A 13,134-nucleotide genomic window follows, 5' to 3' on the forward strand; every position below is an offset into this window, starting at 1 on the left:
GGTAGTAGTTCTTTTCTTAAAGTTTATTTTGGAAACAGAAGTTTATATAACTGCGTTGTACACTAATAGAGACTTGATGCGTATTTTATGTAAATTTCGTTGCTTACCGCACAAATTGGGTGTCCAACAGTTGCATTTCAATAAAGACAATGTCGATAATACTATAGCAATATGTATCAAGTGTCATGTAGATGTCGTAGAAAACGGATACCACTTTTTAGTATGTCCTTATTACCATACAAGTCGGATGAAGTTTGTGCCTGGGTATTATCATATACATCCATCTGTCTTTAAGTTTAAGCAGTTGTTATATGCACAAAAAATATGAATGTTATTAAAAGTCGAGCAATCTATCGGAAGAGAAATCTACCTGTTTGACTGCTATATATTGATGTAGTATATTTATGTATATGTATCGAATGCGCACAAGCAAAGAATTATGTATTTTCTGTACTCTGGGCCATGAGGCCATTATGCGAATAAACTCTCTCACTACTCACTGCGCAGATAAATTACAGTCGTTAATAATAACCTTCATTTATCGGACAATACCAATGATGTAATTGTGTGTTACGTCAATTGTGAAAAAGAAAAGTTATTATCTGCCCTAGTCATTACAGAGTTCCCTCCCTTTCCGGGTACTCGATTCCAAGAAATAGGACTCGATTCCAGCTGTACCCGACCCGGCTTCGAGTACCCGAGTACTCGTCCCAGCCCTAGTGGAAGGGGTCTTGATTATACTAGTCACATGACCACACAATACTAACTTCACATGCTGTGACCCAACATGTAACCCAGCATTGCTCTCACTACCTTCTTTTCAATGCTGGTTTGCATATGTTCTGATGCATCTAGACAAAATAACCTCGTGAAGTACTGAACCATCAGGACTAGATATACTATGCACAGTGTCTTTGGATCTAATTACTCTGGCAACTGGTTGCACTCTCGTCTGAAGACTCCAGTATTGTAATAAATGTGTCCAGGACGTCCGGCTTCACTGATCCAATTCTCTGCAGTAACACATTAGCATAGTCCTGTAGATTCCGACTCTCCTGATCCACCGTGTGCACCTCCAGCAGGAGCTGACGGGAAAGAAGACATAGAACTGGATCAAGTAAAGTCTAGCTGGAGCTGCAAGGAGGGACAGAGATTAGAACAAGAGGTCCAGTCTTCTCAGGTTGTAGCTGTAAGAGGAAGAAGACATAGACCTAGATCAAGTAAAGTCTGTCAGGATGAACAGGATGTCCAGTCTCCTCGAGCAGGAGGAAGCAGACGCTACACCAGAATATCCAGTTACCTCTCCCGGGAGCAGCAAGGGGAAACAGATTAGAGAAGGATGTGTTCTCCCCTTCTATCATGAGCTGTAGGGGAAGCAGACATTACACAAAAGAATATCCAGTCACTTTTCGTTGGAGCTGGAAGGGGAAACACAGATTAGAAGATGTCTTGTCCCCTCAAGCATGAGCTGTAAGGAGAGAAGTTAGAATAGCTCACCCATTCACATCTAGAAGTTGTTGGTTGATGCAGAAGTTAGGGTAGAATATCAAGTCACTTATGGAAGGACCTGTAGGAAGAAGCAAGTGTCACACTAGGATATCTGCATGATGCTGTTTGATCACTTTGGCCACATTGATACAAAGTGTCCTCTGTTGTGATATGGTTTGAATATTCTAAAAGCAGCACAAGATCTTTTTTATTCAGCATCATCAATCCTTTAAGGAAAAGCAGATTATCGTTAGCTTTAGAGTGAGTGAGTGAGTGAGTAGGTGACATGAGTGATGCACAATATGACAAATCATGTTATGATGGGATGATAAGACCAAACCTTCAGAGGTAGTAGTCATCAATTTCTCCTACCTGCTCAAACGACATTGTGTGAACATTAATCATGCATGGTCTTTTGTTCAACTGCACTCGGGGCAGTCCTTCCAGGAGGTGAGGGTCAAGGTCAAGGCACGTGGCCACCAGCTGGTCAATGAGAGTACGAATCCTCTTCTTCCTGTGTTCCAGCTTGCGAATAGCTCGTACAACCTGCAGGCACACAAGGTGAACACAAGCATCGGCGACAGAAAGGATGTTTTGGGAAGCTTTCCCAATGACCATAAAGAACTGGGTAATTTTTAAAGGTTTTCTGACATATTTGAGTGTTTTATTAAAACTTGGAAATCTGTCCCTCGGGAGAATGTGTACAGACTGTACAGTTAACCAGGATTACCTTTTCAGTTCAAAGTGGATTTCAGAATGTTTGACTTTGGATGTCAGAATGTTTGACTTTGTGCTTTGAACAAACATCTGACATCGGCATAACAGTTAATAGTGAATGTTATTTTGTTCAGAATCTCTCATGTAAATGTTACAGATGAATTCTTTCTACGAGGTGTGCTTGAAAGTTAATATTTTTCTTGATGTTTCTGTGTAGATTAATTGCATTGTTTTGGAGAGTAATATCATTGTGACCATTTCTCAAGCAAAGAAAGTGATGTTCACAGCGCTGCCATATCAATGTTGAGGTGGAATCTAATCCAAGCTTTGTATTGTGTAAGAAAAGATCGCCACTACATCATGTTTGTCAGTGGCATTGACTTTTGGCAGATTGTTTGAGGATTCTGTACAAGATCAGGTTCCCAGTACTTTGTGTTTGTCAACGTCCTTGACAGAAGGTTCCGTGATATGGTAAATAGTGTTTAATGGAATATTTATTGACTTTCAGCTTACACATATGACATACAATGACTTTCTTCTGAATCAAGGAGATGCCTTTTGCAGCATATCCAGTGAAGAATATATATACATTTGTCTTTGACTCTAGATCCTCCCTGGAAGATGAAATGAGTTTTCCCTAATTGTTTAAAGCTAGCAAACCAGAGGCTGATTGTGTACGGCCAAATCCTGGTATAACAGCACAGTTAGGGCCTGGTGATCAACAGCCATGAATTTATGTCCTTAGGGGTTGCGGGGTAGTCTAGTGGTTGAAGCATTCACTCGTCACACCATTGACCCAGGTTCGATTCCCCACAAGGGTACAATGTGTGAGGCTCATTTCTGGTGTCCACCGCCATGATATTGCTGGATTATTGCTATAAAAAGCGTAAAACCATACGTGTTCACCTGCTTATGTCCTTAATCTGTGATCCATCTACCATGGCTTTTCCCCACTATTATGCTGCCCAAACAATCCCCATTGTTACACATCATACATTGTGTATTGTCCTGTTCTCTCCAGTTGAGTATAAGCCAGTGTACTGTAGTATGTAGTCCTTTGTCCTTTGTTCAACCAGGTGAACCCATCTAACCACAGGAATCTGAACTCCTCACTACATACTGAAACTGAACTTTTGCCAACAAAACTTCCTCTCAGCATAGATGTACACCAGGGGTGCAATGTCATCACACATTGATCCCATATAACAAGTGTATATGAAACATTTGCAACCACAACTTATACACCGCAGGTTCAGTCTGACTTTGTGATTGCTATGTTACCCAATCTCTACCTCAAAATGTTTTGAGATGCCTATGCAGTTTTTGCCTTGTCCAAGAATCTGTTTTTATATTTAATGCCACACTCAGCAATATTCCAACTATATGACCGCGGTCTGTAAGTAAGCTAGTGACTGACATCATGAGCATCAATCTATGCCAAGAATCCATGACACAATGACGTCACAGACATATCTGCACTGATTACATATCTTTCAGATTCCTGTGATTAAACGAGCCAGCTGACCACCCACCTGTTGCTACCTTTTCATCAGAAAGTTCATCCGTTATTTTTCATGAAAAATTTGAAACAAGTTAATAAATACTTCCAGTTTGGATGAACTCAAAATTTCCTGCTGATATAAAATTTGCAGATCACACTTTTATACTGTTTCTGTATTGATTCCAAAATCCCATGGGCCCAGATCCACAAAGAATCTTAATGCTAAGACCACCATGACTCTGTAGCCTCACTAAACTGTGACTTAGGACAATCGCTAACATCACTTCGTGGACACCCAGGAAAACAAATATATGATGATTATGCTGCAGCCTGTAAAACTGATGATGAACTGAGGAAAAGATCGGCAACAGAAGGATAGTACAACACCCATCCCATGTCAAAATGTCAACAAAAAGAGATGGAACAAAACAAACAACAGGAAAAGCACAGTGGTATTTCAGTATTTTTATTGACGTAACAGTGCTCATTGCATGCATAAACAATACATCAAGAGCTGTACAAAATCAGTCATCAGTTGTCACATAGCTAGTACACTCAGTATAATGTATTGTACATGTAGGACTGCATGGCTGCTGGGGGAATCATTTCAGTAACATCGGCACTACTTAGTTAACCAATACCTCTAATGATATACTTGATTGATGCTCTCTGTACTTGTAAACAAGACCTCTCTCTCAGTAATGAGAAAAATCTCGGTTCAAATCTTGATTCCACATACAATGTTTGTAGGTAACTTTCATAAATAAATATGATCATCATTATGACAAAAGTGAAGTTTGTATCAATAAACTTTGTATATGAATCAAAAATGAATAATTTTTGCCTGCTCAGCAATATGAAAATGTGGGCTTGATACACATGAATACCTACAGAGTGCTGCCTACAAATTAGGATTAAAGAACCTCTTAGACAGACAGATGTTTCAACATTTAACACATGGTTGGTGAGACTGATGACCACGATAACTGAAGTATTCCATGAAATGATAACACCAGGCAGTCACTATCAGGATATCCTACAGTTCATCAGGATGTCCTGATATCGGGACATCCTACAAAGAAACCAGCAGTGTTCTGTTTTGATTCTAGTCTTGCTATAAATATCACATCAGCCTGTGTTCAATTTGTTACATGATACAACTGCATCATGACAGAGTGCTCTCCCCTTAGCGGGAATTAGCGCCGGACACTGTTTAGTATGACACAGATAACACATAATGTGTTGTTAATATAAGTAACTGCATATAATCACAACTGCTATTTTTGAATTAAGATTCATAAGGCAAAATGTTTCAAAGGCGACATTTTTTTTAAATTAGCAAACTGAACTGAGAACAGTGTGCGGAAAAATTACAGATTCCAGCAGCGAAAGTCTACAGTTTTGACATTTTGGAACATCACAGTCATTACAGGTTTTATTCTGTCACAATCTAACTGTTACATCAATGAGTTTTTTCATGTTAGGTCAGGTTATTAAATACATTCCGATATGTGGAGACTAGTCCCCAACAACAAACTGTCTAGTAACCATGGAAACACGATGAGACTCATATCAGCTGGGGTAACCATGGAAACATGGTAAGACTCATACAAACTGGAGTAACCATGGAAACATGGTAAGACTCATACCAACTGGAGTAACCATGGAAACATGGTAAAACTCATACAAGTTTGAGTAACCATGGAAACAGGATGGTTGACATAAAAAGTTGTAATAACCATGGCAACATGGTGATACACAAACCAAGCAGAAGTAACCATGGAAACATAGTGGTTCTCACACCTTGTCATAACCATGGAAACATGGTGATAAGTTGACGTAACCATGGCGATACTCAATCTGAGTTGTCTGAGCATTTGACATAAGGGGCTAGTACTTACTACAGTCAATCACACTAGTTGCTAGGGATATATATATATATCATCCACGATTGCACATATCAGTATACACACAGATCATCACAATAATTGCAATTTAACATTAAATATACCTTTGTATATACATATATCGAACTGGTAATTTATTGACTGGCAATGTAGAACAACAATTTACAAGTCAGGATCTCTTTACGTCAGACACGATGTACAACAGCTTTCTTCCAACCCTTACAGGGCCTCAAAAATCTTGATTATTAAACAACTGAAATTTGATGCAGAAGCCATTAGTATTACTGTAACAGCAGTAACACTCTTTGATTTTATACATATTTAGATATCAAATCTAAAAATACTTCCTTGCCACCTATCGCTAGTGATTACCACACTCCTAAGGATATCTGTCCTCACAGAAACTCAGTTACAATCACAAATGGTTAATGACCAGTCTAAAACAATGTCTATATACCATCTAAAAGGAACTAGGATGGGTTTCCTGGTTTAAGAACACTTAGCATCATCACAGATAGCTGTCCGAACATTTAGCCAAATTCTGCAGTTAAAGCTGATCGTATGGATTTGGCAATGTACACAGTAAGTAGGATTTTCTGTTTTGGGAGTGTAGGGCTGCGACGACACAACACTATAATAGGTTGCTTTATAGTATGTAGCATAATGGTATGCTCGCATTATGATAAATAACACATAATATGACGTCATGAAGTAGTACACCAGATTCGAGACCTTTGTCCATTTTCCTGGCAATTTCATGAAAACACCCTGAGAAAATGGTATTATCATTCAACTTTATACCACTGGAAGCATGTCCTTTAAAAAATACAGAGCTCCAGATAACCTGCTCATTTGTGTAAAATACGCAAAAATCACCTTTACCCCATATATTTTGTGTTGGACATATTGTATTACTAATTTAGCCTTTTTCAGCCGAAAATGCAGAAATGCTATGTAGCACGTATTGCAACCAACCAGTTATGGCAATTTTCTGCTGATCCGCGTATTTCCATCGATTTTATTTCAAATTGATCAATTCTGTGAATTGTCTGAATCCCCCATTCGATAAGACAACCTTATGCTTTCAGCTGAAAATAGATTTTCCTGAACCAACACATGTATCAGTGGTGGGTAGTGGTTGAACATAACAGAAGAAAATTAGAAGTTACCTGAATCAATAATTTTAGCAGAATTACATCATATCAACACCCAATAGACTGAATCAAAATATAATGAATATCCCAAAAATACCCATTGTGATTGATAACTCGTAATTACATTTCGTAAAACAATTATCTGGAGCCCTGTAGATATTGTGTGTATTACTAGAAGACATCATGCTACGATACCTGTGTCATATCCACAACTAGTTACAGCCCTAGTTCTGTAAGCCTGATCCGAGAAGTAATCTCACCACTAACACAAACCCAACTCATTCATAATACTCTAAAACATTAAGGACCATCCAATTCTTTCATACGACAATAATTAATCTGTCTGTAGTATAGGTAAGGTTGGCATGGCTCACATCCCGAAGTGTATCGGAGTATGGCTCACATCTAGTACAGTCAAGCAAGTTGACTCTAGGCATTCAAAATTTCAGAGCAAACGTTCATCTGTAAATACCATTAGATATCAAGCAGTTCATCATTACTCTTGTAACACAGAGAAAGAATTAGTTGTAACAATTACAAGGCAGTTGGAGGCCATGCAGCAACAGAGCTGCCATAATGTGGACAAGACAGAAGATTTCAGTTCAAATAAACTTGATCACAGCTGTCCAAACCGGACTTAGGTCATCTGTTCTTTCAACAAGTTAGTGTATTGGGTTAGAGTTTAGCGTCAAGTTGAAAGGCAATGTATATTTTCGGAGTGCTAAGATTAATTTTCGGAAACGGCTTATTGATGGCATAGGAAGTCAGCTGAAGCTGCATGCCACGCAGCCCCAAACTTTCTACACATGCTCAAGACTTGTACACATAGTGAGCAAAGAACGATATAACTAAAATGTTGGAGATCACCACACAGCACGCACTGGCTAAGCAGCCTACAGCAGACATGGACAAAATTCAGCACCATTGATAATCAACACAATAACAAAATACAACATGAGAACAGAAGCTAAAACAGCCATGCTAAATGGAACAGTAAATGCAGCACATCTGTAAGCTAGGGCTTAAAGCATTATGAATAACTGGATAATGAATCACGTAAGTGCTTCTATTTGAATACAGCAATGGCGGAAAGACAAGATGCTTGAGAATATATATGCACAAGGCCCTACTAGCAGATAACACTTGCTATCTGGAATGAAAACTTTTGATGTATATATATGTATAGTTGCTAATCTTTGATTTTATAGCAATATAAGTTTTGCATTATATTAATGCCAGTCATATATGCCATTTGAAAATCTACAGAACTATAGAACATAAAATGTCCCGACTTTATCAGCTGAATGTTATTCAGGTGGGAAGAGTTGTCTACCCTGTCCTCCAGAACACATGTAATCACTATGACAGACAAGCTGGCGTCGGTACTGTTGCCATGGTGATAGGTGGGCAGTGGATGCTGGAAGGATTCATTACTTATTCCTTGTTTCACTCAACACTGATCGACATATGCATGAAGGTCTAAAGACTTGCCAACCCTAATATCCAGTTTTTAATTCAAACATACCACTCAATAACACTTTATATATTCATAAAACTGTTGTTTATCTATCAAGGCAGGAAACATTAACTATTGTATTTGGACAGAAATAGGTGGTCCTAATATTTTTAGTACTATACAAAAGTTGCAATCCTTAAGGACCTGTTTTTCCTAATTGTTTTTATTCATTTCAGTTGAGAAAGTGTACAGTTGATTACATTTATCTTTGTTTTTAGACCTCAGAAACTTATTTCTGTCAATGTCTCTGCAGTTCATATTCTGGATCGGTGGGCAGAGAAAAGTACAAGTCTTATACTTTTGGGACTCATCAGTCAAGACAATCAAAATTTATTTCCACCTTTAAGCCTCTTTGCCTGATGAACATGTGATATGGGTAGTCAAAAAGTAATTAGTTATTACTCCAAAATATATTTTAAATATATTTTAATGGATATTTTAAAATAGGTCGGAGTCAAGACATTGTCTTCATTTTCCACTCGTATTATTAATACTAACGTCATTCAATAGAAAACATGGAATAAATAGCGATCCCTTCCAGCAAGCCATGGCATAACGACCATGGGACTATACAGGGTGAATCATGTAACTAAGTTGAAATGTAGGCAGTGTTTAAATGCAGAAGCCAAACAAAATGTAGTTATGATTCTTTCCAGGACCGATAAATGAAAATGGTGAAGGCAATGAAATCAGATCCCTGTGACAAAATCTTGAGACGTGTGTAAACACAATGCAGGAATTCCTCAATGGTAGATATACAACCTGGGCCCAGCCCACATGTTTCACCTAAAACAATTATGTATACATGAACTGTCAACAATATGACGCTGATTATGCATGTAGCTCGTATTATCATACAATAATAAAATCACTTTCTGCCAGACATGCTAGAGAGGAATAAGATTTATAAAAGAAAGGCTTCGTCTAAGTCAGATCAGCAGCCAGAGACAACAAGCTGCATTTCCTTTGTACATGATATCACAATATTTAAAAATGCCCTTGAATTAATGTTGTTGAATTAAGTAAAGCAATTTATGGTCTTTATCTGTAAATTCTACTGGTTGTTTCTACAGATGTCAGACAGATGATACCAGCAGACTCCACAATATTTGCTAGCTGGTTAAGCCATCAACTAAATCTTTTCAGAGATCATCTTCTCATTCACACATATTACAGTTTGATGTGGAGTTATTCGAGGTGAGTAATGGCTATCATGGAGTCGGTGTGTGCATGGAACGGATGTAATGCTATGCAGATCTGTAGACCCCAGAGGGAACGTGGAGAGTAATGACAGTTGTCAGGTAAGTAGTATGCCAAGTATCTCTAGGGATCCATGAGGGAGGCATCGGGGGCCGTGAGAACATAGGGGTCTACCTGTTCCGGCGTGGCTGACCGTAATCTCTGGGCAGCAGATTTCTTTGATTTCTTCTTCTCCTCTCTACTATGGTGTTCTTTGTGGATCAACCGCATGCGATTCTGGGTCTGTAATACAGATATGTTTGGTTGAAGGATTTGGAAAGATAACATGCAAACTGTAAAGAGTAATCACGATCATGTTATTATTTATCATACAATGGATAGCATTCTCGGCAGGATAAAAGCCAATGGATATTTTCGATATCCGTTGGGGTCAAATACTTATATCGATGCAAATTAGAGAGATCATTTGCAAATTTTAGGGACCACTTTTACAATGTAAACAAACATGGCATCATGCCCGTCTATCAGCGATCGTGTCCGGATTGACGGCCATGGTTACGGTACTGTCAGTGCTTTGATCCAAGAAAATTCCTGTCTGGTAATGATAGATGGAGTGGAGTACAAAGCGAAGATAGAAATTCATAGGCCTACAAGATACCAACACAAGTTCCCCAACCGACTGTCAGTGTTTGCGAGCAGAACATGTCATGCAAACATTATAGCGCATTTGTTGTTCAAATGGTTAATTGAAGGTTTCTGACGTTCCACACAAGTTTGTTGTTAATTTTCAAACGTAAGCTGAGATTTGTTGACAACAATACATGCTTTAACTCCTATTTTTTCAATATGATAAAGTAAGAATGACATTGTATGATAAATAGGTTGTCACGCGAGTGTGTTTTGGGATGGTTACTATCCTGCACTAGGAATAAAATTGTATTTAGCTGAACATGGAATTATAAACATGAAACTCAGGTAACCTAGGAGGAACAACATTTTAAAAGTTCTTACATCTATCTGATGTCAACAAGCAAATAAAAAACAGCTTCATAACGGTCCAAAATTATTTTCAAATATGTGTGTGCTCATACAACAAGCATGGCTGCATAAAATTGGCACAATAAACATTAAGTAGTGCTTCACAACAGTATAATACTTCCCCTTGGTTACATCAGTGTATTATTGTATAGATACATCTTAAACTTTCCTAACTGATCATTACATATGATTAGAATTACATATGATAAAAATGATAATTGTTTGTTTCAGATGTTTTGTTTGTTGTGTAACACAACACTCAGTCTGTAAAGTGAGTGACGAGTGAACACTTAACCACTAGTCTACCCCAACATCTAACTGCAGAGAGACAGAAGAACAAGGGCTCCACCTACCAACTCCTTCAGCTGCTGTGCTAACTTCTCCTTTTCTTTGGTCAGTCGTTCCATCTCCTCCGTGTTCTTCTGTTTCTTGGTGCTGGTCATCTCCAACAGAGCGATATTCGCATCCTTCTCACATATTGCTGCCTGGATTGCCTCTTGTCTGAAACAACACAATCATGTTTACAAACAGTCATACCATGCAAGAGTGATGGCTTCAGTGTGAGTGAGTGAGTTTAGTTTTACGCTGCTTTTAGCAATATTCCAGCAATATCACAGAGGGGAACACCAGAAATAGGCTTCACACATTGTACCTATGTGGGGCATTGAACCCGGATCTTTCGCATGACGAGTGAACGCTTTACCCACTAGGCTACCCCACCACCCCTGGATGGCTGCAGCCATGCTGGTCTATGATGCTTAACGCTATACACGGCCAAACTGCAGTGCCTCACATCACTAGGATGTCAATAATGTTGCATCATGGACATTATGTTGCAGGAACTGACCAGTCAGCTGTCACTAGATACAAAGTGCACATTGATGACTTTAAAAGTCTTCAAGAGGACATTTTGATCATGCTGATGTCTTTATGAGTGAGTGAGTTGGCTCTGACACCGCTTTTAGCAATATTCCAGCAGTATCAGGCGGGGGACACCAGAAATGGGCTTCACACATTATACCCATGTGGGGAATTGAACCTGGGCCTTCGGCGTGATGAGTGAACGCGTAAACCACTAGGCTACCCTACCGCCCCCATCTTTATGAGCACCTACATCAAATTTCACAGGATCTTCAGATGAAGAGGAGTGAGTTGAGTTTTACACCACACTCAGCAATATTCCAGCTATATGGCGGCGGTCTGTAAATAATCGAGTCTGGACCAGACAATCCAGTGATCAACAGCATGAGCAACGATCTGCGCATTTGGGAACCGATGACATGTGTCGACCAAGTCATCGAGCCTGACCACCTGATCCCGTTAGTCGCCTCTTACGACAAGCATGGGTTACTGAAGGCCAATATTCTAACCCGGACCCTCACTGGTCAGATAAAGAGTAATGTGTTTCCCATCAATCATGTGTATCTCCCCAGCAATGTGTACAACCACATGTATTGAATCTATCATGTGTACTGAGTGAGTGAGTTTAGCTTTACGCCACACACAGCCATATTCCAGCTAAAAGGCGCCTGTCTGTAAATAATCGAGTCTGCACCAGCAATCCATTGATCAATATCATGAGCATCGAGCTGGGATACAATGACATGTGTCAACCAAATCAGCGAGCCTGACCAGCCAATCCTAATAGTCACCTCTTACGAAAAACATGGGTTACTGAAGATCAATTGTAACCCGGATCTTCACAGGTTTATCATGTGCACTGCATGAACCTTGAATACTCACTTCATCTCAAACACTTCCTCCAGGTGTTTGTGTCGCTCAGACTGCAGACGTCGGAGACGAGCCTCCTTCTCATCCAGCTGCTTGGTCATCCCGGACACTTTGGCCGTCAAGTCCGCCTTTGTGTGCTGCAGAGACGCCTGGTCAGTCTTCAGGATGTCAATCTGAAATAACACGGGTCTTCCTGCTCAATCACAGACATAGGTGTACAAAACAGACACATTGGTGACTAGCTCATATCTCGAATAACGGTTCATGCTCATACTGCTTACTTGGTTCTGTCTAAATTGGTATAGCCAGTGTATGAAATAAGCCTAAACTTCAAAATGTTACCAGCCCAAATGGAATTTAACCAGACCAGACACCAAGGTATTTGGTGAATTTACTCAGATGTATGGGAGATCTAAACAATTTTACCAGACCATCGGGCTGGCTTGCTGATAATTTTGACCGTCTGTCATAAATCTAGCCCGTCTCGGGCAGTCGGACGGGCCTTATTTCATACACTGGCATAGTAAAATAAAATTGTCAACTGCCACAGAATTATTCACGTCTATTTCTCCCATATATCATATACAGAGCAGCCATTTATATACATATTGCAGATGACAATTAAGTTCATCAGACTTAAGGATATATACAGTTGACTAAACACAATGTACAACATCAGTATATTTTTAGATACAAATTTATGTGAAATAAAAGGTACTTTTTTTATGGATTTTATGACTGAAGATTTTGCTCATAACTCTCATTGAAAGGAGAACAAGTAACGTTGTAGGTTAGGGAATAGGCTGAGGGGTGGCAAAAGAAATATACAGTATGACATATCTCATTATGAACAGTGAGTTGTCTCCCTTGTCATGATCATGA

At 39.2% G+C, this 13,134-nt stretch overlaps 2 protein-coding genes across 2 annotated transcripts in view; both read right to left on the reverse strand.

Moving 5' to 3' along the window:
- Nucleotides 1–736: 736 nt before the first annotated feature.
- On the reverse strand, nucleotides 737–2,438 carry LOC124253241 (ELKS/Rab6-interacting/CAST family member 1-like). The gene is made up of 2 exons (XM_046686984.1): nucleotides 1,861–2,438; nucleotides 737–1,085 (listed from the first exon to the last, which is right to left on the reverse strand). The coding sequence occupies exons 1-2, from the start codon at nucleotides 2,104–2,106 to the stop codon at nucleotides 921–923; spliced, it is 411 nt and encodes a 136-aa protein (XP_046542940.1). The 5' UTR covers nucleotides 2,107–2,438; the 3' UTR covers nucleotides 737–920.
- Nucleotides 2,439–4,156: 1,718 nt separating this feature from the next.
- LOC124253252 (ERC protein 2-like) overlaps nucleotides 4,157–13,134 on the reverse strand; it is a 69,784-nt gene continuing 60,806 nt past the window's right edge. Inside the window, exons 14-16 of the mRNA XM_046686992.1 lie at nucleotides 12,265–12,425; nucleotides 10,875–11,022; nucleotides 4,157–9,765 (exon numbers count right to left, since the gene is read on the reverse strand). Of these exons, the coding sequence (XP_046542948.1) occupies nucleotides 9,607–9,765; nucleotides 10,875–11,022; nucleotides 12,265–12,425 (468 nt within the window). The 3' untranslated portion in view covers nucleotides 4,157–9,606. The remainder of the gene's footprint in view (nucleotides 9,766–10,874; nucleotides 11,023–12,264; nucleotides 12,426–13,134) is intronic.

This window comes from Haliotis rubra, unplaced genomic scaffold (assembly GCF_003918875.1).
Source record: "Haliotis rubra isolate DU_JTF1 unplaced genomic scaffold, ASM391887v1 Scf537, whole genome shotgun sequence".
NCBI classification, from domain to species: Eukaryota; Metazoa; Mollusca; class Gastropoda; order Lepetellida; family Haliotidae; genus Haliotis; species Haliotis rubra.